The sequence below is a fragment of the Aspergillus aculeatinus genome, assembly GCF_003184765.1.
Source record: "Aspergillus aculeatinus CBS 121060 unplaced genomic scaffold BO66scaffold_50, whole genome shotgun sequence".
Classification (NCBI taxonomy): Eukaryota; Fungi; Ascomycota; class Eurotiomycetes; order Eurotiales; family Aspergillaceae; genus Aspergillus; species Aspergillus aculeatinus.
This window is the reverse complement of record NW_020291519.1, coordinates 1-22469: the sequence shown is the minus strand read 5'-3', so window position 1 is coordinate 22469 and position 22469 is coordinate 1. Positions and strand designations below refer to the sequence as shown.

The following is a 22469-nucleotide window of genomic DNA, read 5'->3' as shown; positions in this document are numbered from 1 at the left end:
AGTTGCCCGCAAATTTTCCCCGATCGCCGCTCCGGCAAGTCCTACCGACCAACAACGCCATTCCGAACCCATCGCATCATCTTCAACTATCACATTAATCAGCAGTTCTCGGTCTGCTTAAGTTAATGAGCTAGTCAACCTCATCGTTGCCAATTGTCCCACTACCCACTCACTCACTCACTCACTCTTTGCTCCGTTGCATTCTTTCACTCCCTCCTCAATCCAGCCGCTCATTCTGCGCCCATATATCCCGAACCTTCATTCTTCAGTATGTCCTGGTTGTTCGGTTCCTCCAAGCGTAAGTCAATTCCCGCGACTATCCGCAGTCCTTCTTCTTCAATCAATCTTCCCTTTCCCACAGCTCCTCACCCCATACCCAACACACAATTGGAACTAACCAATCCCTCCGTTTGCGCAAACACAGCTGAGAGCGCGCCCGCCGCCGCCGCCGCAGCTCCAACCGAATCCGCCCCGGCCGAGAAGCCCAAGGTCAGTCGCACCACCCGTCCGCTCCCTCCCATCGAAAAACCACCGCACCTTTCTCCTCGAAATGCAGACCCAAAGACCGAGAAAGCTAACCCGACCCCCACACAAACAGCCCTGCTGCGTCTGCAAGACCGAAAAGACCGCCCGCGACGACTGCATGCTCTTCTCCAAGACCGACGATCCCACCCAGGAATGCAAGTCGATGATTGATCAGTACAAGGCCTGCATGGCCGGGTATGGGTTCAAGGTCTAGAACCCCGCCGCCGTGGCTGTTGTTCAGGGAGTGGGTTCTGCTGGCATGTTTCTGGGGTGGGGAGAACTTCCTCGACTCTGCGATTATTGTATAACATATGGGTTGTTTTGATTGTTTGTTTTTTGGGGGATACAGTACAGTACAGTACACTACATAGAAGGAGAAAGAGCGCATGCAACATATCCTGGAGTTTGGGTTGTGGGAGGCTTTGTTTTCTCCGAGGGGTTTTTTGATTTGCTGTGGTCTTGTATATTAGATCGATCTTGTTTTCTTTGCTCGAATGTTCTTCCTTGGGCGATTGTTCTATTATCATCTCCCCTTATGCAGTACATGTCTTGTTGTGGTTGTGGAAGTGATTTGTGAAGGTCGTAGTGTCTGCCTTGAAAGAGTAGCAAGTAAAATCAAATCATTGCTCTTTGTTTGGTTTTTATACAACAACTGGTATGGGTGATGTTTAGTCTCACAGAGCCATGCACATGGCAAGCCCACGGAAATGAAATTGGGGTATCACTATAGAATGACAAATGGTATATGGAAGGCACCGCCTCTATGGGTTGACCTTAGATCACTGATTCTTCTTCTGAGTCTCCTCCGCTACCTTCTGGTCAATCTTCCGGCACTGCTGGATCAACTTCCACACACACCATAGATAGGCCAGGCCAAACCCGCCGGCTCCGATGAGCACGTTCAATACCACCCACAGGTCGGGCTTGTCCGAGGGAGGAGGCACGAAAGCCTCCACGACATGCCATGCGATCATGGCAAGGTAGAAGCAGATGTGCACTAGTTTGGTCAGCACATGAGGTTCCGCACTGTCCTCGGACGAATCCCGGCTACGATAGGCCTCGAGCGAGGTTGGCGGCAGACCCATCAGGTAGGCCCAGAGCAGGGTCATGACGAAATACGGCACCCGGAGTTCGTCGCGCTTGAGCAGAGGGTACATGGTCCACGTGCCGAGAATGTTGGCCCATCCAACCCACGCCCGCGTTTCCTTGCTGAGACCCCCGTCTCCAGCCAGGAGCAGTGTCATCGGGAGCAAGGGAAGCAGCACGCTCTTCTCGTGCACCTGGAAGGAGAACAAGAAGAAGCCCCAAGCAACACTTGAGAGTGCGGGGAGGAGAAGTGATGCGCGCGGATGGCGGAAGATAAGGATGCAGGGGATCAAGATCGAACCCAAGGTGGCGCCAAGGGACATGCGCTGAAGAAGACTGGCTTCAAAACGATGAAGCTTGTAGAACGTATGGACAGCGCACCAAGCATTTGCGACCTTGTCCTCGAACAGACCCCGGGCAAACGGGAACACACGATGAATGATCTGCGTCAATTGGAAAGCGACTGCGTAGAGCACGGAATGCTTATCGAGATCGATCGGAAGCTGCTGCAGAAGAGGAGGCTGCGGAGCCGAAGCCAGGATCTCTCGTGCCTTTTCACCGATCGCGCCGATCATCAAGGGGCCGAAGAGAACCGCGAATGCCACGAGTGTCACAAGCGCAATGCAAAGAAGGCGGAGGATTCGGATTTTCGGGAAAATGCACACGCCCAAGAGGAAGGCGAACAAGACGGGGGCATAATACAGGGCCATCTGCTTGAAGCCGAGGGCGCCCACGAAGAAGATGCAAGCCCAGAGCATGCGTCCCGCCAGGATGGCATCCAAGCTCGCAACGACGAGCCCCAGCATCACCGTGTTGTACTGGAAATGACCATGGTCGATGAGAATAGTCGCGGGTTGAAGTAGAATTGCGACAAGCGCAATCGAAGCAGACCAGACAGGCACATTTTGCATCCGAGTGTAGCGGCGCAGGAAGTTGACCACGGCCGGGATGAAGACAAGATACTCGGAAGCCACTACCGTACCGCGCATGAAGACCTTCAACAGAGGATCTTCAAGCCCGCGAGACTTATCAAGAGCGAACCAGGTCGGGTCAATGGCAGTTCCACTATATAAAGTTAGTCACAGAGAAGGTGATTTTGACCCTCCAGCCACTTACATTTTCCCCAGCAGCCAGCTGTGATATGCCGTCAGAGGAGGATAGTCCAGTCCCCAGTATTGTAGATCATACAAGTACCACTTTGCCATGGGCAAATGAGTGGTAATTTCCATCCAGTGTCGCTGCGCCTCGAAGTCACCGTGCATCGGGGGTACCTGGAAGCCTTGTCGCCATTAGTCTTGGGGATTGATGTGTTTGAGACGCTCATGCGACGTACCAGAATACCCCCATAGACTAACTGCCCAACGGAATAGGCCGACAGCCATCAGAACAAGAGGGAGAACAAGCCATTGAGAAACACCTGCCCGAGCGGACCACAGGAATGAAACCAGAGGAAAGGCGGGAGACGACTTGCCGCCTGACTCGGCAATGAGAGAGTTGTTGGAGCCCGTGTATGACGAGGGGAACTTTCTCTTCTTCCGCGGGCGATAAGAGGATGGAGGAGCCATTGCCGCAATCTTAGATGAGAGTGAGTCTAGAAGTAGACCATTGATCCGATGCGATCCGTCTGTGTTGGAGTGCAAGTGCAATAACGGTGCACGCAGAGAGGGAAGAGCAAGGTCAGGAGTAGGTAGAACTGCAGTAGTCGGGATGGTACGTGGTACAGACGGGAGTGGACCAGCTCCGGGGAATGACACTCTGTTGCTTCCATGAGGGCGGTGGGCGGATCTAGGAATTACCTCCGTACTCAGTAGGTACTGTAGCTCGCTACCTTGGCAATTTTACAGAGACAGTAGGAAAGTGGCATTTTCTTAATTCAAACTACCAGAGGCTGTCAAGTTCCATGAAGCTGAGCAGACTAATTGAGCTCTTTTCGTACTATTGCAAGGGATCCCCAAATCACCAATTATCTTGTATCCCTTTGTTGTCTGTGTCTGTCGAGGGCCGAGGCCAACAGGCACCGGAGCAAGGCGCGCTTAGTCAGCGATGCATGCGGTGTGGCTGGTGGGGCCGAGTACCTCGACTAAGACCAGGAGCGCAGGCGGTAGCCCCTGTTGATTTTTTCTGCCTGTCTCCAGTTTTGCGACTAGTCGAATTTTTTTTTATCCCCCCGGCCGCCTTATCGGAGCTCCCAGCAGTAGAAATTTTCTTCTTTTTCTTCTCCTCCCCCCTTCACTCTTCATCCTCTCACTTCTCTTCATCCCTTTTATCATCTTCTTCATTCCTCTTTTGAGACTCAAACAACCGTTTGACTCTCCTCCATCTACTTCTTGACTGACTCAGCTGTATCTTACTAGGTACACCGTAACAGACATCCTGTGGGCTTTTTACCTTGAGGGCTGTGGGTTGTAACATACTACGTTCTATTCTGTGGGATCTGTTGGATACTTCCGTGGGTTTCATATCATAGACAGTAGCGTTTCTCCTGTCTTACTCGTGTGGGCTTGAACACTGTCAGTTGTGGGTTACCTGTGGGTATTTGCGAAAGCAATCAGTGGGCTGTTCTTATATCAAATCGGGTGATTTGTGGGACTCAAGAAAATTTTTGCCGCACAAGAAGTTTCTTTGTGATCAATTTTATCTGGTATGTCTCCACCTGGGTTCTCATATATCGACCCATCCGCCTTCCTCACCTCTTCTCACTAACCAACCATTCTTTCTATCCCCAGATTCAAAATGTCTAAGACCAAGTCCGTTTCCAAGAAGGGTGAGAAGCCCGTTGACAAGGCCTTGAGCAAGGTCAAGGATGCCGGTGTGAGCAAGGCTGCTCAGTCCCCCAAGTCCAAGAGCAAGCAGATTGCCAAGGCTGTTGTGACCAAGGAGAAGAAGTCTTCCAAGAAGAAGAAGGAGCCTACTCCCTCTGAGTCCTCCGACTCCGAGTCCGACAGCGATGAGGAGATGGACTCCGACTCTAGCTCTAGCAGCGAGAGTGAGGATGAGAAGCCCGCTAAGAAGGAGACCAAGAAGGTTGCTAAGAAGGTCGAGTCCGAGTCCGACTCTGACTCTGACAGCGATGAGGACATGAAGGATGCCTCCAGCAGCGAGAGTGAGAGCGAGAGCGAGGATGAGAAGCCTGCCAAGAAGGAGACCAAGAAGGTTGCCCAGAAGGAGGAGTCCAGCGACTCTGAGTCTTCCGAGTCTGAGGATTCTGACTCTGAGTCCGAGTCCGAGAAGGAGGCCCCTAAGAAGGCTGAGAAGAAGGTTGAGTCCGAGTCCGAGTCCGACTCTGACTCTTCCTCCTCTGAGGACGAGGCCCCCAAGAAGGCCACCAAGGAGTCCAGCGACAGCGACAGCGACTCTGACTCCGAGTCTGAGGACGAGAAGAAGGCTGAGAAGGTTCGCATCACCCACCAATCGATCTTGACAATCATCTCATGCTAATATTACGTAGGAATCTTCCGACTCTGACTCTTCCGACTCCGACTCCTCCGACTCTGAGTCTGAGGAGAGCGACGAGTCTCCCAAGGAGTCCAAGAAGCGCAAGGCCGAGGACGAGAGCGCCGCTACCCCCAAGAAGACCAAGGTCGAGGAGCCCGCTGAGGGTGCCTCTGCCAACCTCTTCGTCGGCAACCTGTCCTGGAACGTCGATGAGGAGTGGCTCCAGCGCGAGTTCGAGGGCTTCGGTGAGCTCTCTGGCTGCCGCATCATGACTGAGCGTGAGACTGGCCGCTCTCGCGGGTAAGCATTCCATTCCACCTCTGGTATTTGGGTCGTCGCTAACCATGTATCCTAGTTTCGGTTACGTTGAGTTCACCAACGCTGCTGATGCTGCTAAGGCCTACGAGGCCAAGAAGGGCGCTGAGATCGATGGCCGTACCATCAACCTCGACTATGCCACCGGCCGTCCCGCCAACAACCAGGGTGCTCCCCGCGACCGTGCCGAGAACCGTGCCCGCAACTTCGGCGACCAGGCCAGCCCCGAGAGCGACACCCTGTTCATCGGTAACCTTCCCTTCAGTGCCAGCGAGGACTCCGTTGGTGAGCTCTTCGGCGCTTCGGGTACCATTGTCGGCATCCGTCTGCCCACCGACGCCGAGTCTGGCCGGCCCAAGGGCTTCGGTTACGTTCAGTTCTCTTCCGTTGACGAGGCTCGCGCGGCCTACAACGAGCTCAACGGAGCCGAGCTTGAGGGTCGTCCCGTCCGTCTGGACTTCAGCACTCCCCGTCAGAACAACAACGGCGGTGGCCGTGGTGGTGGTCGTGGCGGTTTCGGTGGCCGCGGCGGCGGTGGTGGCTTCGGTGGCCGTGGCGGCGGTGGCCGTGGTGGTGGTCGCGGTGGCCGTGGCGGCTTCGGCGGTCGCGGCGGTGGTGCCGGTGGCTTCAACAAGGGCAAGGGCTCTATCCCCGAGTACAAGGGAACTAAGGTTACCTTCTAAGTGCTTGCGTAGGTGTATCTTTGTCAAGCCTTGACCGGGTATTGTCTGGGCTCTTTTTTTTTTTTTTTCCCTTTTGCTTTTCACGGAGGATGTTTTAAAAGTTCTTGCTGCATTTCCTTAGTTTTTCAGGATAACCCCCTCGGTAACATAGTTTGTGTGATATCTAGGATAGAACAATTTAATGAATGGCCATGACCAAAATGAATCCTTGTTGCTCCATTGCTCAAATCTTCCAGCTGTTGTTTGTTTGCTACGAAGTCCACTTTGCCGGGTTGTACCGTGGTTGCGCATGAAGGAGGTCTTTGTCTGATAGAGAGCTGGTAGGCGGCAGGGAGGGAACCCCTCCGAGGTCGGCTTTGTCTCCGTCGCGCGACCTTGAACTGTCCACTGCAAACTGGTTGCTGCCAACTCTTCTGGCTGGCTGGGCTGCATCGTGGATCAGGCAGATCTGCTGCAATGATGGGCCTATCAAAGTGGGCCAGTCACGGTGCGCGGTCGGATGATCAATCACAGTCTGCGGCCTGCCTCGTGTTCCCCTCCCCTCCCCTCCAGGCTCCATTCTACATTCTCCATATTCCAGTACTTCCAGTTGTAGTGCTGATGCTGACTGACTGTTTGCGACGTTGATTGAATGGGTTGACTTGACTGTTTGGCTGTTTTCCTCCTCCTCCTCCTCCTCCTCCTCCTCCCTCCCTCCTTCTCTTTACTCACTCTCCTTCCCTTCCTTTCCCTTCCCATTCTTGTTTGCAATACCTCTCCTCGTTCCTCTTCCTTCACAGACTTGTGCAAGTCGTGTGTTTCTTCCCGTCATTCTTATTTCTTGTCTTTTTGATTCCTTGCAACCTATGTCACGGGTGATCGTTGGAGTGTCTAGTCCCACATTTGATAAGATCAACTCTATATCGACCACTCCACCCGCTCCATCACTCCCTCCCTCCCTCCCTCCATCCATCCATTCCATCCATCCACTACTTACTCATACGGTACTGCATTAACCCCGCGCTTTGGGACTGACCGCTCCCTCTCATCGCTGTCCATCACTGGTCGGTCCGCCTGCCGTCCCTGTGGCCTGAGGATCACCCGTGGATCTCGCTTCCAGTCAATAATCCATCCCTCCATCCCATCCCATCATCCCTCTCCTCTTTCTCCTCTTCTCTCCTGTTAAATCATCATCTCCTTATTTCTTCTTCTCAACCTCTCACTCTTTCTCTCTCTTCCTTTTCCCTTTCCTTATTTCTCACATCTACCCTCCTTCCTCCTTTTCTTTTTTCTTCCTCCATATATCCTCATTCAACTTGCCTCTGGCAGCCGGTCTGGACCTTGTCTGGTTCCTCGCTACTGCCCCTCCTTTTCTCCCTATTACATCTTCCATCATGCAACCAAATCACTATGACTTGCTGGGTCAGGTGCAACATGAAGACCCTCGATTAACCGGTCGACTGACGCGAGACCTTCATCAGTCGGCGCGCGATCATCTACTTCCTCATCAGTCACGTTCTCCCGCTGCCCGCGACCCCACGAGATCAGAAGGTACGTCATCGCCTCACGGCCTCCCCAGATATCTACTCTGCCCCTGCATGCTCGGCAAAGACCTTGATATCCCTATGTTCAACTTCAGTTTGCGCCACTTAGATGTATATTCAGTATTATCATTATCATGTACTCACTTCGTTACTATATAGATTCCTGGATCGAGGTCTCGTCTCAGCCGTCATCCTCATCCCTCTCCTCCGCAGGCACCAACGACGATATCATCACAACCGGTCTCCGTGTCCAGCAGCAAGATCCCGGTCGGTATCATCGAAGTCGACGACGACGGCTACAACAACTTGCAGCCATCACCACAGCTCAAGTAGACTACTCATCCCGCGAACACAGTAGCAGTCAAGATGAATATGAGGAAAGCGAGAGTGAATCCGATCAAGTGCTCAGCAGCTCTGAAGATATGACTCGTCCACCCGAGAGACCGCACCCATTTCTGGTATCCACAGGCCCATCCCCGCTGCCGTCCGATGTCCCTACAGACGAAGATGACGACGATAACTCCACCGCGCTAGGCATGCGCATCAGCTCATCTCCATTTGTTCCTCAACCAAATGTCTTTTCTCATCCGCCGGCATCCCAGGACCCGTCATGGACCAGGCCTATGGAAAGGCGGCACCAGGCGGAACCCAGTGAGGTGTCGAATTCCAGTCGACGGACGGCCATCAGGGCCCGGCGGAACTCACAAGCCAGCATCCGCTCTGTGCGCAGGTCATCCTACCAGCACAGTCCATACAACATGATCTCTCCATCCCACCACGCCGATCACGATGCTGCGCTCCGGGCCAGTCTTTCCACATTACTTTCCTGCGCTGCGGCAGCTCGAGGCCTCCCCAAGTCAGATGCGCAGCCAGTCCAGCCAGGTCCCTCGCGAGCGCCGGCGCCGTCATCTTTCCGCCTGGTATCGGAATCGGTTGCGATGGGGGATATTTGCGAGGAAGAAATGGCAGGGGCGAATCCCACCGCAGCAGCAGCAGCCCGGTCCCCTCGCTCAGGACTATCCCCTCCGCCATACTCTCCGCGGAGCGTTCCGCAAGCACCCCCACGAGCCAAAAGACGGTCAAGTCCATCCAAGGAGCGAAGTCATTCAGCCAAGAAGACTCGGCGAGGTAGCACCGTGGAAACCGTTCCCACAGCTAGCCCGACGGTCATGACGTGGGTGATCAGCGCGGGAGTTGTCGTGCTGTTCTCCGCCATCAGCTTCTCAGCGGGTTACGTACTGGGCCGCGAAGTTGGCCGACTGGAAGCTACCACTGGAATTGGAGCAATGGGCGACGGATCAGGAGGTAGAGTAGCCACCGGCTGCGGTCAAGAAGCAGTGCGGGGCAGTCTGAAACGACTCCGCTGGGGAACAGGAACCTCCGCCTCAGGCATCATTGCATAATCTCCACGTGCATATTGGCAAATCTGAATATATGCTTCACGACGACGGGCTGTGGTAATATTTGGTTAATACACGGCGGAATGCACACTTTTCTTTTTCTGTCTCCCTTGGGTTTGGTTCTCATCTCATCACGGTCTATATGTCGGAATGTACGGGTACGAGAGAAAAAGTTGCCCCAAGTTGATATTCAGGTGTGGATGTTGTGATGACTTGAGGAGTTTGGGTGTTATCGGATATCTTTCTACTGTTTATACCCCCCGCAAATTCCCTCTCTTGGATAATAACATGACTTATCATATGAATGAACTATTAAACAAAGATAAAAGAGGAAGGACGAAAAGATGCTGGATGGAAGAAGATAACCCAGCCATCCGGCCATCGATAAGAGTAAGAAAGACTAATTCCATATCCAGCCACGCTAAAGCTTCACCGTTCTTGACAACTATACAGCCAGAAAGACGATTGAAAATATATAAGAACACGGACACAGAACTCCAAATCGACCCTCCGAACACCCAAGCTGGTTGAAAAACCGATAAAAACCATGATATACACTCTAGTCTATGTATCGACTCCGGTCAAAAGAGATCCTCCCGCCTCCGAAACTGCGCCACCGGCCCTTCCACGGCCGCCACCACCCACCCCATCATCTCATACTCGGAATCCGTCTTACCGTGAATCGGCGAGGAAGTCGAAGCCGGCGCAGCAGCCGCCGCTAACCGAACATCATACCGCCAGAGCAACCGCGCCACGGCGAGATGGAGTTCCGTGTAGGCCAGACGCCAGCCGACGCAGGAGCGGGCCCCGTAGCTGAAGGGGCAGAAGGCCTGATAAGCCTGGGCTTGTTTGGTGGTCGTCGCGGCGGATGTTCCCTGCTGCTGGTGTTGCTCCGCGGTTGAAGGACCAGAAACCCCCGGGGACTTGTTGTTGTTGTTGTTGCTGCTGCTGTAGGAGGGATCCAACCACCGCTCCGGCCGGAAATCATCCGGACGGTCGAAGTAGGCCTCGTTGCGGTGGAGGGTGTAGATCGGGGCGCCGACGACGGTGCCGGCGGGGATGAAGTCGCCGTCGATGTAGATGCCGCCGGGGCAGACGGCGCGCGGGGGCGCGTTGGGCACGGACGGGGCGAGGCGCATGGCCTCGTTGACGCAGGCGTGCAGGTACGGGCTGGTGGTCGGGGAGGCGGAGTCGAAGCGGATGCTGGTCTCGGTGGGGAAGGTCGAGCGGAGTTCCGTGGTCAGATGTTTTAGACTGGTGGGGTGGTGGAGGAGGTAGTGGATTGTTGCGCTGAGGGCGTTGGCGGTCGTGTCGGAGCCTTTGGGTTCGGGTCAGATTGGGTTGGTTTCTGGGGTTATGGGGGGTTTCGGGGGGGGGGGGATGATGAGGATTTAGGGCTTTGGGAGGAGGGTGTTGCTGTACCTGCTACCAGTAACAGCATGGATTCAACCCAGAGGTCTTTCTGAGTGAAGTTCCGGCCGGTCTTCGGGTCCGTGGCGTTCATCATCGTGCTGAAGATGTCCTTCTCGATGTTCTTGTTGCCCAGTTTGGCGCGGGCTTCGCCGCGTTCGCGGATCCAGCTGCCCGCACGGAGGATGGCTTTGTACTGAGAGGCGAGGAGGAAGTGGTCGAGCTTTAGTTGGATGAATCTGGGCTGGATGAGGCTCTTTTTTTTTGCGAAGGGCGATTAGTATTGCTTCTTCGTTGCTTGTTTGTCGTTGCTGCTACTCACCATCATGCCTCGTTGGCTGATCTTGCGGAATACAGAGGGAAACCATCGCATGTCTTCCACCTGCAGCAGGTTGAGATCCTCCCCGTAGCAGAGGTCAGCAATGATGTCGAAGGTCATCCAGGTGCACGCCTGCGCGACATCCTTGGGCGGACCCCATCCCCGCGAGGCCTCGGAATCCGAACCCAGCAGCGAAACAAAGTCCGTGACGTTGTCCAGGATGCGCTCCTCCATCTGCTTCAGGTTCTGCTCGGAAAATACCTGGGCCATGATCCGTCGCTTGAAGCCGTGCAACCCCTTGTCTAGGGCAACTAAGCTATTCGGACAGCGACGACTGAGGCCCAGCGCAGCATATCCGTCTGTCTTGCGAACGTTGGCCCGGACGCCATAGATCTCAGTCATAGCCGTGGCCGAGTTGAAGCTGAGGGTTGACGGTCCATAGCGGACGACCTTCCCTGTGAAAAAGTCAGCTTTTGGCCAGACACGTCAGGCAAACAGGCTCACCATATCTTGCATGCCATTGTTGTACTTGTTTGTGTAGGTCGCCTCGCCAGGCATAATAAATCACATACCAGTCGGTCAAGATAGCTAGTCGGGGACCGGGGTATCTGGATAGAGGATGGAGGAAGAGCCGATATAATGCCAAAGCACAACCCTGAGCTGGTTAGCTTGTGTTTGTTGAGCTGCGGCGGGCTTGAAAGTGACGCACGTAGACAAGACATGTCACAGTCGCAGCTGCAAATAGAGGTAAGCCCATCCTGAATCTGTCTCTCTTGTTCTCTTGGCTGATGGATGTCCTGGTTTGTTCAATCCTGGGGTCGATGGCGGTGCGGACAAACTATTATTCTACAACAGCGGCACTCCACGAGAAGAGAACTGATTTATCCCCTCGCACTGACCCAATGACGGTGCAGGACATGATGCAGTTGTCATGGCGTTTGGTGACCCGTGTATGTGGGTTCGGCCAGATTTATCGAGTCAATGTGGAAGTCCCTTGTCTTCCATCGCTGCAATGATCTGCGTGGAAGGGAGGTTCGAGATCCGCCGAAGAGCCCCACGCACAAGATCCGGTTCTTTCTCTATTTGATGATAAGGTATATACACCCCTCATTTGTTCAAAGTCGGATCGAAAAGACCCTTCGTCATGCGCTGTAGAGTCGATGGATCACCAGCGGCCATTGTCCGTGACGGGGTAGCAAGTGTTTCCTTTGCGTCACATCTCTCGATGGCAGCCAAAAAAGCTATTGTGAATGAGTAATAGTCACTGCTTATATGCAATTATCCTGCACTTACCACCTCTTTCTCGGAAGAGAATTCCCTCTCATCGAATTGTTGCCAGCTTGTCAGTGCTGCAAGATGGGTGTAGTGTATCAAATCAAGTGCGGTGGAAACTGACTCGATCGCCAAGATGATCGGCGGGGACAGATCTCTGGCAATGAGATCAATTGGATCCACGAGATGATCGGCGCGACGCAATTACTGCTTTAAGCAATTGTTTGCTCCTGATGTGTGTCTTTTTGTGAGATCATTTCTTCCACTCTCGATGCTGATAATCGCCACGGTGGACCGGTCATGAGCCGTGTTGTAGGCTATGCCACGCAATGCGCCTGCACTTTCCACAACAAAAGTCTGTAGGAAGCAAGATTCCCAGGTGATAGAGTCTCGCTATAAACGCACGATATTGGAGTTCTCCCTGTGACTTAGTAGTCCAGCATCTCAAGATGGCGTTCCCCTATGCCGTGACGGAACATGTTATCGATAGTCAATACATCCGAGGGTATCCCAGGGCCACGACCACGCAGGATGCCCCTCTGAAGCTTTGCGTGAAGAAGTATACGCCCATCGATAACCCCCATCCCGAGCCGGGCGATGTCACCATCGTTGCTGCACATGGCACGGCGTTCGCAAAGGTAGGTGGAAAGAGCCATAGCCAGCCAGCCTCAAGCCTCGCACTCATCATCGCCCAGGAACTATACGAGCCGCTCTGGGAAGATCTCCACGCCAGAAGCAAGAAAGAGGGATTCCGAATTCGCGCGATCTGGATCGCTGATAGCGCCAACCAGGGTGCCAGCGGTATCCTCAATGAGAATCACTTGGGCAATGACCGTAAGCCCCAGCTCACGACGCCCCCCTTCTGGAAGATTCAAAGCTAACAGCAACAGCATCATGGCTTGATCACAGCCGCGATCTTCTCTTGATGATCAACCAGTTTCGCGACCAGATGCCCCGACCCATCATGGGTCTCGGGCACAGTGTGGGTGCAGCTCAAATGTCGGTTACCCTCACTCCCTCGTCGATGAGCGCGAGCCAGTGAGCGAGTGAAGTCACTGACTGTCTTCAGGATATTTCTATCACTGATCCATCCCCGACTGTTCTCATCCCTCATGCTCGTCGAGCCATATTTCGTCGAGCGCACGCTTCAAGGGAGCGGCCCTCTTCTCCTCCGTCTGACCATCAACAAGCGAGATGTCTGGCCTTCCCGTGCCGTCGCCGTAGACAAGTCACGCAAGGCCCTTCGATCCTGGGACCCGCGGGTGCTGGATCGCTGGGCTCGGTTCGCATACCGCGAACTTCCGTCAGCTGTATACCCACAGGAAGATGCAGCACAATCATCATCGTCGTCGTCAGATGCAGGGCCGGCCGTGACCTTGGCAACGACCAAGTACCAAGAGGCGCTGATGTACACGCGGGCCAACCCTCGTCGGTACAGAGAGCTGGGCTTGCCCGATGAATTGAATCAGAAACATGAGCACGAAGAGCCTAGTCCGCCGCACGACCCGCTACTCTTCCCCGACGTGCTGGGGGCGCTGGTGCCGGAGCAGAACTCCTACCGGCCGGAGCCGGTACTGGCGGGGAGGTTGGTACCGCACCTACGACCATCGGTCCTTTTCTTGAGTGGAGCTGAGAGTCCACTGTGCAAGCTGGGGATTCATGAGCGGATTGCCAAGAAGGTGGGGACTGGGTTCGGAGGGAGTGGTGGCATGGAGTATGGTCGAGTGAGGCATCACTTAGTTCCGAAGGCGGCACATACTCTGCCTTTGGAGAAAGTGACGGCTACGGCAGATGCTCTTGGGCCGTGGATTCAGCAGGAGATACGGCGGTGGAAGGAGGATGAGCAGCGCATCGCACAGGGGTGGGACGAATTGCCTGCAAGAGAGAAGTCAATGTATTCCAACGAGTGGAAGGAGATGATCGGTTCGGCGGCCAACCGAATCATCGAGACACGGTCCAAGTTGTGATTACTACCTGGCCGGGTCACATGGCAGCACCTCCACGTATATTGTAGCGATTTGATGAAGCTTAAGATGGGCAAGATGGGCAATATGGGCAATATGGGCAATATGGAGCGATTCCTTAGATTTCTGGTGGTTGTTGTTTGTCGATAGCTAGTTATCTACATGTGACTGGCTTGAGTGGCCGCATTACCGGCTACGCCGACATACATAACATGGCATCGTCAGTTTCGAAGCATGCAAATTTGAAAATATGAACATCGTAGATTTTTGTTGGATTACTCGTCATAATACACCACTTTGGACCTATATTATTTCCATTTCTACTACTGCCTGTCCTCGTTTACCGCGACAAGGCAATGTCATCAATACGCATGATCATCTTCACCGTCTCGGCAGCCAGCTCAATTGCGCTGGTGCTTACCAAGAGGGGCTGAAGAATGTTCTCCTCGGTGATATCGTCCTTGACACCACCGCTGCGAATGCTGACTCCGGCATTGTGCTGGCCTTGAGCGTGGCGATGACGCAGGTCGGTGACCACCTTGATCGAGTTCAGACCGGCATTCTCGGCCAGGGTGGTGGGGATAACCTCCATGGCTTCGGCGAAAGCCTTCCAGCAGATAGCCTCGGTGCCAGTGAGCTCACGGGCACGCATGGCCAGAGAGTGGGCCACTTCGATCTCAGGGGCACCACCACCGGCAATGAGAGCACGCTTCTTCACCAGACAGCGGATGACACAGAGGGCATCGTGCAGAGAGCGCTCCGCCTCATCCAGGATGAGGTTGTTGGCGCCACGAGCCACGATGGAGACGGTCTGGTTGGCGGCGGTAGCAGGGGCCTTGATGCCAGTAATCTTCACGTACCGAGCACCAGACTGCTGAACCTCCTCGACAAGATCAGCAGTACCGAGCTTGTCCTCAGTGAAAGAGTCAACGTTGGCGACGGGCTTGCAACCCAAAGTCTTGCACAAGAACTCAACCTCATCACGCTCGATATCCTTGATGGCCAAAATTTTGAGGCGGGAAAGGAAGTGAAGGGAGAGGTCGTTGACGGCGTCACGGAGGATTGACTTCTGGATCAAAAGAACATTGCACTTCGTCTTCTGGATCTTCTTAACCATGTTGAGAAGGTATTGGCGCTCTTCCTTGAGGATCTTGTCCATCTGGCGGTAGTCGTTCACGACAATCTGGTTCTCCATCTGCGAGATAGCTGTCAGCACTCCCCATTAGGGCAGGTGTAAGGGGTCACGTACGTCAGGCTTGGGGGGGCTGAGCTGGAACTGAATAAGACCTATCCGGGCCTTCTCAATTCTGGTGGGACCACCGCTGCTCTTGATGACTTGCTGGTTCAGGACCAGACCGTCAACCATCTCACTGTCCTCAATTGTTCCGCCAACCTTTTTCACTATGCGAATGTTCCGGAGATCGACGTTCTCTGCCGTCTTGGGGTCGACGACCTTCAGAACGGAATCGACGGCCATGGGGCCGAGGAGGCCGGAGTGCTGAGACACAATCTTGGAGGAGAGAGAGGTGGAAGCCGCCTGGAGGAGAGTTGAGCGGTCTGTGAGGTTGATGGGCCGGGACATGTTGTGGAGGATCTCGACGGCGGCGGCGGCGGCTCTTTGGAAGGACTCCGAGATGACGGTGGGATGGATACCCTTAGCCAGCAGGCGCTCCGCAGCACCGAGCAAGCTTCCTGCAATGACAACAACCGATGTAGTTCCATCACCGGCTTCGACATCCTGAGCGGCACTGAGGTCGACCAGCATTCTGGCGGCGGGGTGCATGACGCTCATGTCCCTCAGCATTGTGTTTCCGTCGTTGGTCTAAGGAGGGGTTAGTGGGGGTGATCTGGGAGTATTCGAGGTAGTCTTCGTACGATAATGGTGTTTCCTTTGGGCGTTTGGATCTGAAGCTACATTAGCTTTTGGTCGTTGTGAATTAATTCCATCCTTCTTACCATCTTATCCATACCCCTGGGACCCAGAGACTGCATATCGTGTTAGCCCCTCATCTGTTAAATTCCGGTCAAGACAAAGCGTACAGTTCTGATGGCATCGGAGACAGCTATTCTTCCGTCAGCAATTGCGTTCAGGTGGTACCGACCAGAGATGCATACCTCTAGCAGCCAAAATGTTGGCTGTGCGAACGGCCATAGGCTTCTCCTTGTCCTGTTCGGCGATTAGAGAACGGTCCACAGGTATTTCTCTCCGCAAGAAGACGCACCTTGAAAGTCGTGTTGCCAGGGGCACCCTGGGAGGCTGTCGTCGCCATGATGAAGATAACTACGATATAAGCACCGTAGAGAAAAGAGATAGAGTCAAGTAAGAGGAGGGTGGAGCGAGGCGAGGGAGTTCCAGAACCTGGAGGCGGCACTGGGAAATTCTGCGGTGTTGCGGTTTTGGGCGGTGTTGCTGCTGGGCTTGGCGGGCCACTAGCGTCAACAGCTCGAACCGCATTCAAGCTGAGCTCGACCACCACATCACTCTTACCATCCCCCGTTCAAGCTCCATCCTCCTCATTACATCCCTTTTTTCAACTCCGTCAACATCCGCTACTATCCTGTGCTCCTGTACGCAAAATTAGACCTCCGATTTAACCGCTCACACCCCTCCACGCTGTCCTGTCGCCTCGCCACCGGCTCACATCATCAGCATGCCTAGCGCTACGGGCCAGAACTGGGAGAAGTACCAGAAGAACTTCGCCGATGACGAAGAGCCGGAGAAGAAGATCACTCCTCTCACAGATGAGTAGGTGGACCGGATGCTACAACTTTGCCGACTTTCCCGTCTCGATGGCTAACTGGAACTAGGGATATCCAAGTACTAAAGACCTACGGCGCTGCTCCCTACGCCAACGCATTGAAGAAGCTCGAGAAACAGATCAAGGAGAGACAAGCAAGTGTGAACGAGAAGATTGGTGTTAAGGTATAATTTGGTTCGGCCTTTCACTGGAGTTGTCCTTGCTGACCTGCATAGGAATCCGATACCGGCCTTGCGCCTCCACATCTCTGGGATGTTGCTGCAGACCGACAACGTATGGCGGAGGAGCAGCCATTGCAGGTAGCTCGGTGCACGAAGATCATTCAGGATGAGAAGGATTCAGACAAGAGTAAATACGTCATCAACGTTAAACAGATCGCTAAATTCGTCGTCAACTTGGGAGAGCGCGTGAGTCCGACAGATATTGAGGAGGGCATGAGAGTTGGGTATGTTGCCGTGGTCTTTTTGCCGCCCCGTTCAGATCTAACCGTGATACAGTGTCGACCGCAACAAGTACCAGATTATGCTGCCTCTTCCCCCTAAGATCGACCCGAGTGTGACGATGATGACAGTCGAAGACAAGCCCGATGTGACGTACGGTGATGTTGGTGGATGCAAAGAACAGATTGAGAAGCTGCGGGAAGTCGTCGAAATGCCCCTACTTTCGCCGGAGCGCTTTGTCAACCTCGGTATCGACCCTCCTAAGGGTGCTCTGCTCTACGGACCTCCCGGTACGGGTAAGACGCTTTGCGCTCGAGCCGTGGCCAACCGGACGGACGCGACATTCATCCGTGTCATCGGTAGTGAGTTGGTACAGAAGTACGTTGGTGAGGGTGCACGGATGGTTCGAGAGCTGTTTGAGATGGCGCGGACTAAGAAAGCATGCATTATCTTCTTCGATGAAATCGACGCGGTCGGTGGTGCTCGTTTCGACGACGGAGCTGGTGGTGATAACGAGGTTCAGCGTACTATGCTGGAACTGATTACACAACTGGACGGATTCGATGCCCGTGGTAACATCAAGGTCATGTTCGCGACCAACCGGCCGTCAACTCTGGATCCTGCTCTGATGCGTCCGGGACGTATCGATCGTAAGATCGAGTTCTCCCTTCCGGATGTTGAGGGCCGCGCCAACATTCTGCGCATTCACGCCAAGAGCATGTCGGTCGAGCGTGACATCCGGTGGGAGTTGATCTCTCGTCTATGCCCGAACGCCACGGGTGCTGAGCTTCGGAGTGTCGCAACAGAGGCGGGCATGTTCGCCATTCGGGCGCGTCGGAAGGTGGCAACTGAGAAGGACTTCTTGGCTGCGGTGGACAAGGTGATCAAGGGCAACCTGAAGTTCAACTCGACGGCGACGTACATGCAGTATAATTAGACGACTCTTAGGTATTTGGATTACATTACAAACGCAATGGATGTGTATGATCATTTACTCGGTAGTCTGTTGTATGATGTCAATGTCAAGTTCTGGGTGATCCTGCCGGAGCGGCGGCAATCAGCAAGGGTTACAAGCTAGGTAAATTGCTAGGCTTGATTAGTTTCCGGTCTCATTGCAGTGAGGAGAAACTCAAGCCTGGAGCCAGGCTCGGCTCATGCTCCAGCTCACTGCCTCAGGCTCATGCCGAAAGTACAGTAGGGAATCAGGCTGTCAACTGGCAGGAATCGGCCGTCTTGCTCCGGAAAGTCTCGCGCTTTGCCGGGTGAGAAGAGGGCCGGACCACGTGCCCAGCAGATTTCGGCCAATGAACGCAGACTGACTGCCCGAGGTGATTACCACTCCACAGATGTTGATTGGCTTGTTCGGCCCCGGTCCTCCCCGTCGGCAAGTGCAAAATGCTTATGTCAGCCGGGCCTTCCTCGCTCTTCCAGCAGAACCGACGATCCAAAAGTGCAGCTCGCATGCAAACCACCAGCCTTGAACCCCGACTTTCTCTCCCCCAGTACTTGTGCTGTTGGATCCCTTCCCCATCTCCCCTCCTTTCCCGGATTTGCCAGAGAAGTGTCTCTTTTCTTCTAATCCGTCATCATGAGCTCCTTGAGCTGGCGGAGCCTGGCTCCCGCATCTAAGGTCTGTTCCCTATCCCGATGTCTGTCCGACTCGACTCCAGATTTGGAGCGCGCGTTAGGACGCCACCCTCTCTCCAGGATTTTACTGACACATATCTTTGCGCAGATTTCCCGCGCCTTGAGGGATCAGAGACGTCTCTTCTCCTCCTCCCGCCCTGCTGGTACGCATTGGAGTCGCATCGCCATCCCTTTCCGCCTCTCGCTAACTTCTCATCTCCGCTAGCCCGGATCTTTGGCAGCGGACCCCTGCGCGCCAAGGAGGCCAATGGCTACATCTCCGACAAGTACCCTGTCATTGTAAGGATAATCTATGGTTATACGTGAGGATTGTGGTTCTAATCGTTGTTGCAGGACCACGAGTACGATGCTGTCGTCGTCGGTGCCGGTGGCGCTGGTCTCCGTGCCGCTTTCGGTCTTGCCGAAGCTGGCTTCAACACTGCCTGTGTCTCCAAGCTCTTCCCTACGAGAAGTCACACTGTCGCCGCTCAGGGTGGTATCAACGCTGCTCTTGGAAAGTATGTTATGGAGGTTTCTCAGGTTCGCAACCCGGCTAACCTTCGGCCTGTAGCATGCACGAGGATGACTGGAGGTGGCACATGTACGACACCGTCAAGGGTTCCGACTGGCTTGGTGACCAGGATGCCATTCACTACATGACCAGAGAGGCTCCTGCTAGTGTTCGTGAGTTGGAGGGCTACGGTTGCCCCTTCTCCCGTACCGAGGATGGTCGTATCTACCAGCGTGCTTTCGGTGGTCAGTCCAAGGAGTTCGGCAAGGGTGGCCAGGCCTACCGTTGCTGTGCCGCCGCTGACCGTACCGGCCACGCCCTTCTCCACACTCTCTACGGACAGTCTCTCCGCCACAACACCAACTACTTCATTGAATACTTCGCCCTCGACCTTCTGATGGAGGATGGTGAGTGCCGTGGTATCATCGCCTACAACCAGGAGGACGGTACCCTCCACCGCTTCAAGGCTCACCACACCGTCCTGGCCACCGGTGGTTACGGACGTGCCTACTTCAGCTGCACTTCTGCCCACACCTGTACCGGTGACGGTATGGCCATGGTTGCCCGTGCCGGTCTCCCCAACCAGGATCTGGAGTTCGTCCAGTTCCACCCCACTGGTATCTACGGTGCCGGATGTCTGATCACTGAGGGTTCCCGTGGTGAGGGTGGTTACCTGCTCAACTCCGAGGGTGAGCGTTTCATGGAGCGTTACGCTCCCACTGCCAAGGATCTGGCCTCCCGTGACGTCGTCTCTCGTTCCATGACCCTCGAGATCCGTGAGGGCCGTGGTGTCGGTCCCGAGAAGGACCACATCTACCTCCAGCTCAGCCACTTGCCCGCCGAGCTCCTTCACGAGCGTCTGCCCGGTATCTCCGAGACCGCCTCTATCTTCGCCGGTGTCGATGTCACCAAGCAGCCCATCCCCGTCCTGCCCACCGTCCACTACAACATGGGTGGTATTCCCACCAAGTACACCGGTGAGGTTCTGACCGTTGACGAGAACGGCCAGGACAAGGTTGTCCCTGGTCTGTATGCTTGCGGTGAGGCCGCCTGTGTGTCCGTCCACGGTGCCAACCGTCTGGGTGCCAACTCTCTTCTCGACCTGGTCGTCTTCGGTCGTGCCGTCTCCCACCGTGTCCGCGACATCGCCACCCCTGGCAAGGCCCACCGTGAGCTGGCCTCCGATGCCGGTGCCGAGTCCATCAAGGACCTCGACTTTGCCCGCAACGCCGACGGTCCCAAGTCTACTTTCGAGATCCGCAACGCTATGCAGAAGACTATGCAGACTGATGTCAGCGTTTTCCGTACCCAGGAGAGTTTGGATGAGGGTGTTGAGAAGATCAATGCTGTCGACAAGCTGTACGACCAGGTTGGCACCAAGGATCGCAGCATGATCTGGAACTCCGACCTTGTTGAGACTCTTGAGCTCCGTAACCTGTTGACCTGCGCGTACGTATTTCTGGGATTTGTTTGGTATGATCATGGCTAACTCTGGAATAGTACTCAAACCGCCATTGCTGCTGCTAACCGCAAGGAGTCCCGTGGTGCCCACGCCCGTGAGGACTACCCCGATCGTGACGACGAGAACTGGATGAAGCACACTCTCACCTGGCAGAAGAAGCCCCACGGTGACGTCCAGCTGGGTTACCGTGCCGTTGAGCACAAGACCCTGGACGAGAACGAGTGCAAGCCTGTGCCTCCCTTCAAGCGTGTGTACTAAGCGTATCTGAGGCCAGGGGGGTTAGGGGGTGGTGAGAAGAGGGTAGTGAACGAAAAGAGCGAGGCGAAAATTCGACCGTGTCTATTTCCGTGTGTTTATATGTGTATATCCAAGGGTTTTTCCAGGCGATGAGTTTGGTGTACTCACGTGTGTTGTCTTTTATAGCCGTTGACTTTGCCATACAATGGAGTTTTCTTTGTGTTATTCCTGCCGAGTAACCTCAACCACCGTCAACCCGCGATTTGATTCGGGGTGTTTGGCTGGTGCCGTCCTACCAGTCATCCCATGAAACAAAGAAAGACGGCTGCACACTGCCACTTTTTAGGAGATGGTAGACCTCTTTTCATGCTGACTTCCCTGGAGATTCAACCTCGCTCATTCTTTGCTGTCCGGTGATTCTACTCTTTGCTGCTCTTGGGCTAACACTCGTTCAACTGCCAGCCGGACTGCGATTCACTCGCTTGTTCTTTCTTGTTCTTGTGTTCGCCAGCCGCTCTTTGAGACGAAGTATAGCGCAGTACAGGGAATCATCGCCATGGCCGCCCTCGCCGTCCGAGCTGCGAGTGATTCCTGTCCGGAGAATACCCAGTGGTATGTCTGTGCGAAGGGGGGGTATAGTGGATGTTGCTCGGTCGATCCATGCACTGTGGGGGTTTGTGCAGATGATAGTAGTGGCAGCAGTAGCAGCAGTAGCAGCAGTGGTCGCAGTGATACCACAACCAGCAAGACATCCTCAACCTCGAAGAGCACTGCTGTCGAAGTCAAGACCAAGACCACCTCAACATCGACATCCAGCTCGACCATATCGACCACCACAATCCCAGCGGCCACGCACCCCGCGACTACCACTGCCAATACAACAACCCCAACCCCAGACCAAACCACCATCCACCCAACAACCACACCCACAACAACAACCACACCCACACACCACCAACCCAACAGAATCAACCAAGCCCTCATCGCCGGCGTCGTGGGCGGCATCCTCGCCCTCCTCATCCTCGCCGCCCTGGTGCTGTACTCGATCTACCGGGCCCGAAAACGCCGGCGGGGCCAGTTCCGGCTCCTGCACTGGCGCCACCCTGGGACTTTGGGGTCTGGGTCGCCGTCGAAGGAGGACCGGTTGTTCGGTGAGGAGGAGGGTGGGACGGAGATGGTCGAGACGAACGGTAAGGTAGTCCCGTCGCCTCGCCCCTGCTTATAATGAGTTAGGGCTCGGATGATGATGAAGTAGCTAACGCAGCACAGACTCGCACCTACAGGCGCAAGCGCAGCCGCCTCGGATTACGATAACAGTGCCAGCAGCAGTAGCATCAGTAGCATCAGCACCACCAGCACTACCAACAACCCTAAAGGCCCCAACCCCAACCCGATCCCGATCCCAAAATCCAACCCCAGCTCCTCCACCACCACCACCACCACAAATAAACCCTTATACCACCCCACCCCGCCAAAAAGCCCCCATCCTACCTTCCCCTTCC

General features: G+C 54.6%; 10 protein-coding genes across 10 annotated transcripts; 7 read left to right on the top strand and 3 right to left on the bottom strand.

The window, feature by feature from the left end:
• The first annotated feature begins 92 nt into the window (after window positions 1–92).
• BO66DRAFT_394568 (copper metallochaperone COX17) lies at window positions 93–1082 on the top strand. Its single transcript, XM_025648017.1, has 3 exons — window positions 93–298; window positions 425–489; window positions 599–1082. Exons 1-3 carry the CDS (start codon window positions 271–273, stop codon window positions 737–739), a joined length of 234 nt encoding a protein of 77 aa, XP_025500257.1. The 5' UTR covers window positions 93–270; the 3' UTR covers window positions 740–1082.
• A 104-nt stretch (window positions 1083–1186) lies between these two features.
• Window positions 1187–3317, bottom strand: BO66DRAFT_422790 (dolichyl-P-Glc:Man(9)GlcNAc(2)-PP-dolichol alpha-1,3-glucosyltransferase ALG6). Its single transcript, XM_025650073.1, has 3 exons — window positions 2945–3317; window positions 2728–2890; window positions 1187–2676 (listed from the first exon to the last, which is right to left on the bottom strand). The coding sequence occupies exons 1-3, from the start codon at window positions 3174–3176 to the stop codon at window positions 1305–1307; spliced, it is 1767 nt and encodes a 588-aa protein (XP_025500256.1). The 5' UTR covers window positions 3177–3317; the 3' UTR covers window positions 1187–1304.
• Window positions 3318–4165: 848 nt separating this feature from the next.
• BO66DRAFT_180514 (putative nucleolin protein Nsr1) lies at window positions 4166–6107 on the top strand. Its single transcript, XM_025642371.1, has 4 exons — window positions 4166–4252; window positions 4338–5004; window positions 5060–5346; window positions 5402–6107. The coding sequence occupies exons 2-4, from the start codon at window positions 4345–4347 to the stop codon at window positions 6042–6044; spliced, it is 1590 nt and encodes a 529-aa protein (XP_025500255.1). The 5' UTR covers window positions 4166–4252; window positions 4338–4344; the 3' UTR covers window positions 6045–6107.
• Window positions 6108–7211: 1104 nt separating this feature from the next.
• On the top strand, window positions 7212–9038 carry BO66DRAFT_180501 (uncharacterized protein). Its single transcript, XM_025642370.1, has 2 exons — window positions 7212–7574; window positions 7727–9038. The coding sequence occupies exons 1-2, from the start codon at window positions 7418–7420 to the stop codon at window positions 8968–8970; spliced, it is 1401 nt and encodes a 466-aa protein (XP_025500254.1). The 5' UTR covers window positions 7212–7417; the 3' UTR covers window positions 8971–9038.
• Window positions 9039–9548: 510 nt separating this feature from the next.
• Window positions 9549–11345, bottom strand: BO66DRAFT_331527 (cytochrome P450; the record flags this gene model as incomplete). The annotated part of the gene is made up of 5 exons (XM_025644092.1): window positions 9549–9811; window positions 9875–10285; window positions 10390–10633; window positions 10700–11151; window positions 11201–11345. Coding segments are annotated over 5 exons (1515 nt in total), but the record flags the coding sequence as incomplete, so codon positions are not given.
• A 1072-nt stretch (window positions 11346–12417) lies between these two features.
• BO66DRAFT_381213 (toxin biosynthesis protein) lies at window positions 12418–14028 on the top strand (the record flags this gene model as incomplete). Its single annotated transcript, XM_025645946.1, has 4 exons — window positions 12418–12606; window positions 12664–12802; window positions 12859–12967; window positions 13038–14028. 4 exons carry the CDS (start codon window positions 12418–12420, stop codon window positions 13933–13935), a joined length of 1335 nt encoding a protein of 444 aa, XP_025500252.1. The 3' UTR covers window positions 13936–14028.
• Window positions 14029–14191: 163 nt separating this feature from the next.
• BO66DRAFT_381211 (chaperonin-containing T-complex subunit CCT4) lies at window positions 14192–16282 on the bottom strand. Its single transcript, XM_025645945.1, has 7 exons — window positions 16155–16282; window positions 16048–16099; window positions 15973–15995; window positions 15889–15918; window positions 15808–15837; window positions 15182–15754; window positions 14192–15127 (listed from the first exon to the last, which is right to left on the bottom strand). Exons 1-7 carry the CDS (start codon window positions 16200–16202, stop codon window positions 14273–14275), a joined length of 1611 nt encoding a protein of 536 aa, XP_025500251.1. The 5' UTR covers window positions 16203–16282; the 3' UTR covers window positions 14192–14272.
• A 142-nt stretch (window positions 16283–16424) lies between these two features.
• Window positions 16425–18124, top strand: rpt1 (proteasome regulatory particle base subunit RPT1). Its single transcript, XM_025653120.1, has 4 exons — window positions 16425–16678; window positions 16741–16855; window positions 16907–17136; window positions 17189–18124. The coding sequence occupies exons 1-4, from the start codon at window positions 16584–16586 to the stop codon at window positions 18066–18068; spliced, it is 1320 nt and encodes a 439-aa protein (XP_025500250.1). The 5' UTR covers window positions 16425–16583; the 3' UTR covers window positions 18069–18124.
• Window positions 18125–18708: 584 nt separating this feature from the next.
• BO66DRAFT_381207 (succinate dehydrogenase [ubiquinone] flavoprotein subunit) lies at window positions 18709–21141 on the top strand. The gene is made up of 6 exons (XM_025645944.1): window positions 18709–18761; window positions 18867–18921; window positions 18984–19057; window positions 19112–19275; window positions 19329–20717; window positions 20769–21141. Exons 1-6 carry the CDS (start codon window positions 18720–18722, stop codon window positions 20986–20988), a joined length of 1944 nt encoding a protein of 647 aa, XP_025500249.1. The 5' UTR covers window positions 18709–18719; the 3' UTR covers window positions 20989–21141.
• Window positions 21142–21523: 382 nt separating this feature from the next.
• BO66DRAFT_474162 (uncharacterized protein) lies at window positions 21524–22281 on the top strand (the record flags this gene model as incomplete). Its single annotated transcript, XM_025653119.1, has 2 exons — window positions 21524–22162; window positions 22237–22281. The coding sequence occupies 2 exons, from the start codon at window positions 21524–21526 to the stop codon at window positions 22279–22281; spliced, it is 684 nt and encodes a 227-aa protein (XP_025500248.1).
• Between the last annotated feature and the right edge of the window lie 188 nt (window positions 22282–22469).

Coding starts and splice junctions, on each gene's coding strand:
- BO66DRAFT_381211 (XM_025645945.1), bottom strand. CDS start 16,202: ATGGCGACGACAGCCTCCCAGGGTGCCCCTGGCAACACGACTTTCAAG. Junction 16,100..16,154: donor CTGGCAACACGACTTTCAAG/GTGCGTCTTCTT, acceptor ATCGCCGAACAG/GACAAGGAGAAGCCTATGGC. Junction 15,128..15,181: donor TCAGCCCCCCCAAGCCTGAC/GTACGTGACCCC, acceptor GCTATCTCGCAG/ATGGAGAACCAGATTGTCGT.
- BO66DRAFT_180501 (XM_025642370.1), top strand. CDS start 7,418: ATGCAACCAAATCACTATGACTTGCTGGGTCAGGTGCAACATGAAGAC. Junction 7,575..7,726: donor CGACCCCACGAGATCAGAAG/GTACGTCATCGC, acceptor GTTACTATATAG/ATTCCTGGATCGAGGTCTCG.
- BO66DRAFT_381207 (XM_025645944.1), top strand. CDS start 18,720: ATGAGCTCCTTGAGCTGGCGGAGCCTGGCTCCCGCATCTAAG. Junction 18,922..18,983: donor CTCCTCCTCCCGCCCTGCTG/GTACGCATTGGA, acceptor CATCTCCGCTAG/CCCGGATCTTTGGCAGCGGA. Junction 20,718..20,768: donor CGTAACCTGTTGACCTGCGC/GTACGTATTTCT, acceptor ACTCTGGAATAG/TACTCAAACCGCCATTGCTG.
- BO66DRAFT_180514 (XM_025642371.1), top strand. CDS start 4,345: ATGTCTAAGACCAAGTCCGTTTCCAAGAAGGGTGAGAAGCCCGTTGAC. Junction 5,005..5,059: donor ACGAGAAGAAGGCTGAGAAG/GTTCGCATCACC, acceptor AATATTACGTAG/GAATCTTCCGACTCTGACTC. Junction 5,347..5,401: donor GAGACTGGCCGCTCTCGCGG/GTAAGCATTCCA, acceptor CATGTATCCTAG/TTTCGGTTACGTTGAGTTCA.
- rpt1 (XM_025653120.1), top strand. CDS start 16,584: ATGCCTAGCGCTACGGGCCAGAACTGGGAGAAGTACCAGAAGAACTTC. Junction 16,679..16,740: donor ATCACTCCTCTCACAGATGA/GTAGGTGGACCG, acceptor AACTGGAACTAG/GGATATCCAAGTACTAAAGA. Junction 16,856..16,906: donor ACGAGAAGATTGGTGTTAAG/GTATAATTTGGT, acceptor TGACCTGCATAG/GAATCCGATACCGGCCTTGC.
- BO66DRAFT_422790 (XM_025650073.1), bottom strand. CDS start 3,176: ATGGCTCCTCCATCCTCTTATCGCCCGCGGAAGAAGAGAAAGTTCCCC. Junction 2,891..2,944: donor TAGTCTATGGGGGTATTCTG/GTACGTCGCATG, acceptor AATGGCGACAAG/GCTTCCAGGTACCCCCGATG. Junction 2,677..2,727: donor AGCTGGCTGCTGGGGAAAAT/GTAAGTGGCTGG, acceptor AACTTTATATAG/TGGAACTGCCATTGACCCGA.
- BO66DRAFT_394568 (XM_025648017.1), top strand. CDS start 271: ATGTCCTGGTTGTTCGGTTCCTCCAAGC. Junction 299..424: donor GTTGTTCGGTTCCTCCAAGC/GTAAGTCAATTC, acceptor GCGCAAACACAG/CTGAGAGCGCGCCCGCCGCC. Junction 490..598: donor CCCCGGCCGAGAAGCCCAAG/GTCAGTCGCACC, acceptor CCACACAAACAG/CCCTGCTGCGTCTGCAAGAC.